General features: G+C 58.2%; 1 protein-coding gene across 1 annotated transcript; it reads right to left on the bottom strand.

Annotated features, from left to right (window-relative positions):
* Positions 1 to 2,357: 2,357 nt before the first annotated feature.
* On the bottom strand, positions 2,358 to 3,654 carry ISLR (immunoglobulin superfamily containing leucine rich repeat). Its single transcript, XM_004374739.2, has one exon. The coding sequence runs from the start codon at positions 3,647 to 3,649 to the stop codon at positions 2,363 to 2,365; it is 1,287 nt and encodes a 428-aa protein (XP_004374796.1). The 5' UTR covers positions 3,650 to 3,654; the 3' UTR covers positions 2,358 to 2,362.
* Between the last annotated feature and the right edge of the window lie 3,604 nt (positions 3,655 to 7,258).

Raw genomic sequence — 7,258 nt, 5'->3', positions numbered from 1 at the left:
CCAGATTCCATCTCCGCCCCCCACAAGGAACAGAGCACAGTAGTGATCAGGCTGGGTCACTGGACGCCCAAGACTGTGTGAGCCCAGAGGAGGGGTATCTGGTCCAAATTGAGAGGGGGTTGGGGGAGCATCAAGGAAGGCTTTCTGGAGGAGGTGATGACTGAGCTGAGTCTTCAACACTGACCTAGCCAAGTGAGGAACAGGGAAGGGTGTCCAGGCTGAGGGAACAGCGTGAGCAAAGGCACTGAGGCATGAACCATCATTGAGCATTCAGGGAACAATGAGCAGCTCCAAGTGCCTAGAGCTCAGACAGCAGGAAGGGGTAGGCCGTGGGGGTGGAGTCAATTAGAGGGGCTGTGAATGGCCCCATGGGAGACTCAGGCTTCACCCCAGGGCAGCGGGGGCCATGGAAGACTTTAAAGCAAAGGAAAAGCTACGTCACTCAGGGCACAGCTGCTCCCCATGCCAGCCCTGACTCAGGTCTGAAACTCAGGTCCGACGCCAAGAAACCAAGCCTGCTCCAGCTGTGAATGGGGGTGGAGACATCAGGGGTCCCCGTGGGGTTAGGATTACCCGGTCTTAGACTATCAGAGTCTTTTGGACCCTTAAGCACCACCCTGCTTTTCTGAGGAAACCGAAGCCCAGAGAAGGGCAGTGACTTAGCCAAGGTGGCACAGCAATGGAATTCAGCTCCATTCTGTTACTTTCCACCAGATTCGGAGCCAATCTTGATACATGCTGTTGGTGACATCAGCTCAGCTGGGGCTGCAAGCTAGGGGTTGGGGGTGGGGCTCTATGTGGCCCAGGAGGCTGAAGGGGAGGGCCTGGCCAGCCGCCAGGCTCACAGCTGCTGTCTTAGACTCCTTGGCCTTCTTGCTTCCGCTCTGCTGAGCTCAGCAGTCCTGGGGGCTCTGGGTAGAGGCGTGTGAGCCTCTCCCACTGGGTCACTGCCCCTATCTGAAGGACCCCCAATCTTGGAAGGGGCAGGATGGAGGCAGCAGCAAGACCCAGCTCTGCCATGGCACAGACGCAGGCCGGGCAGTCTTCAGGTTTCTGGGCCCATCCACATGCCCTCCTTTCTGAGACCACAGGTCGATGCCAGCCCCAGCCCCCGCCCCCAAGTCAGGGACAGATCCCCTTTCACCGTGGTGAAATGATCCCTAGGGGGCCTGCAGGCCTAGTTTGGACTTTCCTCAGAAAACACCATTTCCTCTTTCTGATAAAGTTGAGGCCAAGTCAGCTTCACCCCCACCTCACCCTCAAACGTGTTCTCTTATTCTCAGTTTCCCTGGGGCTTTCTCAGCCTTCCTCTCTCCCTGCTCCGTGGCCCCTCCATTCTGCCAGCTCTCCCCTCCCCTTGCCTGCCTGCCCCCCGCCCACCACCCCCATTCCTAACATCTCCTTCAGGAGCAGGACAGGGAAGAAGGGTCACAACCCAGGTGCTTCCACTTCCTCCCCAACCTCTCCAAAATGCCCCTTCAGCTACTGCTGGCCTAGAGCCCGCTCAGGGCAGCCCCAGACCCCAGGGAAGCCTCCAGAATGGTTTTCAGGCTTCCTGCCCCCCGTTTGTCCTGTGTGCCTCTGGCCCCCCAAGGGGCCCCCTCACTTGCTGCCTGTCTCTCAGGCAGCAGGTGTACCTGTGTGTGGGCGGCAGGCTGGCTGCCTGACTCTCCGGCCCCCAATCCTGTCCCTGCTGGAGGACTCCTAGGTCCAGACACAACTCCAGGCAGACATGGGGAGCATCAAAAACATGGTTTATTTCTCCGTCGCCCCAGGCTGGCTGGCCTCTACGGAGGGGCAGGCTACAGACACGTGCTTGGAGATAGGCGGGGCCGGTGTCCGGGCTGGAGGGGCGCAGGCTGAGGGCGTAGAATGCCATCTTGGTCCTCTGGTCCAGTCTGAGCTGAGGGCAGAGATGCCCCAGGAGCTGGAGCAGGTCACTGTGCTCCCTCCATTCCCCCTGTCTTGTGCCCTGTCTGCTGCAGCGACCTCCGTCTCGCCCCCCAGCTCGCCAGTCGCAGTGCCTGGGATCCCCCACTGAGGCTTCATCCAGTCGGGTGCAGGCATCACCCTGTTAGCATGCTGCCCCGACGCGGGAGCATGGGCGATGTTGTTAGCAGCAATTAGTACCATAGGTTGGTCCTACTCACTAGCTTTGAGCAGGTCTAGAAGTTGGGAGCGGTGGGTGTTCTGGAAGAGATCAGAAGCGGAGGTAGGAAGAGGGGAAGTTACCCTTGCAGGCCTCAGGAGTTGCCAGCCCCAGGCCCCGGAGGCACTTATAAGGGGCACTGGCGGGGCCAGGGGAGGAGCTGGGGAGGTCTGGGGCTGCTCCTGCCCAGCCTGGGTCGGGTCCGGGGTGAGGCTAGAAGGAGGCAAGGAAGAGGAGAAGGAGGCTCTGGCCCAGCAGGAGCAGGCCTAGGGGCTGCTGCCCAGGGCCTCCCCCTGCCATGATTGCCGCCTCGTGGCTCCCAGCCCGGCTGAGGTAGATGATGACGACATTGTCCTCAGGCCCCGACGGCTGCACCTCATTGTCAACGGTGTAGCAGCCCTTGCCCTCAGCCGCTTTGCCGTGAAACCGGCGGCCCAGCGCATCCTCGCCACCCTCGCCCGGCGTGGCTAACGCCACGTTCACCGAGCTCTCGGCACTACCCAGCTCGTTGGTGGCCAGGCAGCTGTAGGTGCCCTCCTCCAGCTTGCCAAAGTCGGGGATGAGCAGGCTGCCATTGGCAAAGGCCTGGAAGCGCGGCCTGCCGCTGGCTGCTGGTGCACCAGGCGGGGCACGCCCATCGGCGCCCACGTTGGGGCTGGCGATCTCCACAGTGCCCCCAGGCGTCTGGATGTGCCAGTGCAGCTGGGGCGCCGGCTGCCCATCCACATCACAGTGGAGCGCCAGCACGAAGCCAGGCCGCAGCTCGGCCCCGTCCTGGCTGGGCTGGTAGGTGAGCTGCACCGAGGGCGCTGAGCATGGCAGCGGCGGCAGGCGGCTCAGTGGTGTACCCTTGAGCACGTGCGGTGAGGTGCAGGCGATGTTGTCCTGCTCTGGGATGGACACGGCGGTGGCCAGAGCCCACGTCTTGAGCCAAACGATGCCACAGGTGCAGTCAAAGGGGTTATCGTTGATCTGCAGGTGAGACAGCGCAGTGAGCGGCGCGAAGGTGCCCTCAGCCAGCGTGTGCAAGCGGTTGTGGTTGAGCTGCAGCGAGCGCAGGGAGCGAAGGCTGCGGAAGGCATCTCGGGGGATGAAGGCCAGTTCGTTGCTGTCCATCTTGAGCAGCTGCAGGGCGCTGAGGTTGTGCAGATCGCTCCAGGCAAAGTCAGAGATGAGATTGTGACTGAGGTCCAGGCTCTTGAGATGGCCCAGGGTGGCCAAGGCACCAGCAGCCACCGTGCGAATCTCATTGTGCGCCAGCCACAGTGACTGCAGCAGGGGCACCTCCTCAAAGGCACCCCCTGGCAAGCCCGGAAGACGGTTGGCGGACAAGCTCAACGTGGTCACATTGGCTGGGAAGCCAGGCGGCACGGCCTCCAGGTCGCGGTAGGCGCAATCTGCGATCTGGAAGCCGTACTTCTCCCCGCAGTCACAGGGCTTGGGACAGGCCTGCCCCAGGCCCAGGAGAGCCACCCAGCACAGCAGACACAGCTCCCACATTGTACCTCCTGCAGAGAAGGGCATGTCACTGAGGTGACCCTGAGGGCCCGGGGTGGGGGCTCCTCCCTCCCAGGACCCTCGAGCCCTTCCCCACTAGGAAGCCCTGCACATAACACAGCTAAGGCCCAAACTACCACCCCCCAGTTTTACAGAAGGGGAAACTGAGGCCCAGAGAAGGGCCGGGACTTGCCCAATATTCAGCAGCCAGGCAGGGTGAAGGCAGGATGGACGAGGACCCCAGATCCTCCTCTGAGCAGAGCGCTCTCCCTGCCTTGGCCTATTCTCAGCTGACTTTATGACTTGAAATCTGTTTTCCAGCCGCCCCTACCCCCAGCACTTCTAAGAACCTCCCTCCTGCCCTCCCACATCCTGGCCGCAGCCCCTCCCACCAGAGCCCCCCATAGGTATGCTCTGCCCTGGCCCAGACAAGGCCCCTTGTGCAGTGCACACCACCCCGCTCCACCCCGCCCCCCCCCTCCTGCTCCTCCGGCCTCGACCACAGCACACACAGACCCCTTCTAGAGAATCATACCCACGGCCTGTTCCATTCAAAGACGCCGGGCAGCTGCCTAAATAAACCCCTACGAGGCCCTCTCAGCCGGCTAGGGTGAGGCCAGCGGCTCAGCCCCAACACTACTGGGATTTCCAGGGTCCTGCAGTTTCCTGGTGGCACAGTGGTTAATGCACTCGGCTGCTAACTGAAAGATCGGCAGTTCGAATCCACCAGCCGTTCCGTGGGAGAAAGATGTGGCAGTCTGCTTCAGTAAAGATTTACAGCCTTGGAAACCCAATGGGGCAGTTCTACCCTGTCCTATAGCGTCACTATGAGTCGGAATCGACTCAGTGGCAATGGGTTTGGTTTTTTGGTTGCAGCCGTTGGAGGAGTCGAGGCCCCCTGGATGGCTGCAAGCAAAGCATTGTCCCAAGCATCTCAACCCAACAGGGAAGCGTGGGTAGGGGGCACCCCTGTACCCAGCAGGCCTCTCCCTCCTCCCGCTGGCCTTTGGAGCCCTCCTCCCCTCAGCTTACCTTCAAACTAGTCCTCCCCCGTCAAGAAGAGCCTCTTCTAGAGGGAACCAGAAAAAACAAAGCACCGAGGGAACTCAGGAGAGTCTGCAGGGCCAAGGGCTGCCCAGGGGAGAACAAGGATGCAGGAGGGGGCAGCCTAGCCCACGCCCCACCTTCAGCGTGCACGCCTGAGCCCACCCTGCCAGGCACAGGGTGCTTGGGACTGTCCCTGAGTGGAGGCTGCGGGGAGGGAGCCTGGGGCGGCCCGCACGCTCCCTCCTTCCAGCCAAACAACTACTTCTCTGCAGCAGCAAGGACCTGTGTTTCATAAGCGACACCAGAAACTTGAGGGGAAAAGAAGCCAAATTTTTTTGGGTTGTGTTTTTTCTCTCCCTCTCACTCACTTTTAGCAGCTCCAACTTCCTTAAAGACGCAGCGCTGTCTGGACAGGATCCAAGAAAAGATGGGGCCAGAGGAGATTTTTTGGGGGGGGTGAGGAGAGGGGAGGACAAGTGAGAAATTGAATCTCATACGGAAAAAAAGAGCTCTGTCCTCCAAGCTGGGGCTGTGTGGTCAATGAGGGAGAGCGTGGGTGATTGTGTGGGCAGGTCTGAGTCGGTGTGGGCGAGTGTTATCTGTGTGCAGATGAGTTTGTGCGTGTGGATGTGGGCATAAGACTGTGTCTTTCTGCATGTGTGAATTTCTGTGTGGTTTGGAATGTTGGAGTCTGCATGTTTGTGTGTGGATATGAACACTTGTCTTTGTGTGTGTTTGTGTGGCTATCAGTGTGAGACCTTGTGTGTGTTCTTCTGTGTTTGTTGGATGTGGGTGGAGGCCCTGTGTCTTTGTGTATGTGTGTTTGTATGTCTGTGTGTGTATCTGTGTGCATGTGTGTTAGGTGTGGATGTGAGACCATGTGTCTTTCTGTGTGTGAGACTTTGTGTGAGTTTGGGGATGTTTGAATGTGTGTATGTGTGTGTGTCTCTCTGTGTGTTTGTTGGGTGTGGGTGTGAGACCCTGTGTCTTTGTGTGTGTATATGTATCTCTCTGTGTTTGTTGAGTGTGGATATGAGACCCTGTGTCTTTGTGGGTGTGTGTGTCTCTGTGTTTGTTGAGTGTGGATATGAGACTCTGTGTCTTTGTGGGTGTGTGTGTCTCTGTGTTTGTTGAGTGTGGGTGTGAGACCCGGTGTCTTTGTGGGTGTGTGTGTCTCTGTGTTTATTGGGTGTGGGTGTGAGATCCGGTGTCTTTGTGGGTGTGTGTGTCTCTGTGTTTATTGGGTGTGGGTGTGAGACCCGGTGTCTGTGTACGTGCACGTGAGTTTGTGTGTATTTGGGCATGCATGTAGTGAGTGTCTCTGTTTCTGTGTGTCCATGTGTTTGTCTGTATGTCCCTGTGTTTGTCTGAGTGTGAGACTGTGTTTCAGTGAAAGGTTGTGAAGGCCAAAGCCCATGAAACATTCAGCAGGCTCCAACCCCTCAGTGAGAAGCCAAATGTCGGGCCCGTGTTTTTAAGAACATGTATCCTCCTAGCCTGTGTCGGAGACCCTGCCTGCTGGCCCCAGTGCTGAGCTGCCCTAACATGCGTTGTTGGCCAGAGCTATCCCAGGCCCCACTGCTCCAGACCCAGCCCCTCCACCACTCGCTCTGGGTGGGGAGCCGATGGCAAGGCAGGCAGGCTGTGATGGGGAACATACCACAAAACCCAATGGCAAAAGGTCTGGGAGAGGAACCAGTGGGGCTTCAGTCTCTCTGGCTGGGATTCTGAGACAGCTCAGCTCACAGAGATGTTATGATGCCCCGGGACCGCCCTTCTGGCAGGCAGAGGTAAGGCTGAGGGCCTCACTCCTTCCTGAATAGCCTCTCTGCGGTCTCCCTCAGAACCGGAAATCACGTGGAGTGGAGTTGGCATCACCCTCTCTGGGCTCCACTGTCCCAAACACGCCTCCAGGGTGAAGGTATTTGACCCTTTTTCCCCAAATGGGAGGTCCCAGGGGAGTGGGATGGGGAAGAGAAAGAGGCCCAAAACAAGGGAGATGGAAGAAAAACCAGAAGGTGAGGGAGCCCTGAAAAGAACTTCGCAGACTGGACGATTTTCCCTCCGCAGAGTATCAACTACCAATTGTCATCGAGTCAATTTCAACCCATGGCAACTGCATGTGTGTCTGAGGAGAACTGTGTTCCATAGCGTTTTCAATGGCTGATTTGTCAGAAGTAGATTGCCAGGCCTTTCTTCCATGGTGCCTCTGGGTGGGCTCAAATGTCCAACCTTTTCGTTAGCAGCGAGCAGGTTCCTGTCTATATCCCCTCCATATCCCTCAGCCAAGCTTCCTTTTCCCTCCGTCTGTCATCCTGGCTGAATTCTGCTTGTGACATGACTTATACACTCTTGGCAGGGCTATCTATTGCTGAGGACAAACAGGTATCGTCTCTGGGGAGTCCCCATCCCAGTTCCTTTCATCCCCACCCCCATCACCAAGCAAGCCTGTAGAGTCCTGGGAAGCAAAGCCTACAGCCCGCAAAATACCCTGGAATATGGAAGTCCGTGGTCTCCTTCTGCATCCTTATATATTCCTAACCGATCAGATGCTGAAGGCCTTCT

This window comes from Trichechus manatus, unplaced genomic scaffold, assembly GCF_000243295.1.
Source record: "Trichechus manatus latirostris isolate Lorelei unplaced genomic scaffold, TriManLat1.0 scaffold00030, whole genome shotgun sequence".
NCBI classification, from domain to species: Eukaryota; Metazoa; Chordata; class Mammalia; order Sirenia; family Trichechidae; genus Trichechus; species Trichechus manatus.
Note: the sequence above shows the minus strand (reverse complement) of the source record. Positions and strands in the feature narration are given on the sequence as shown.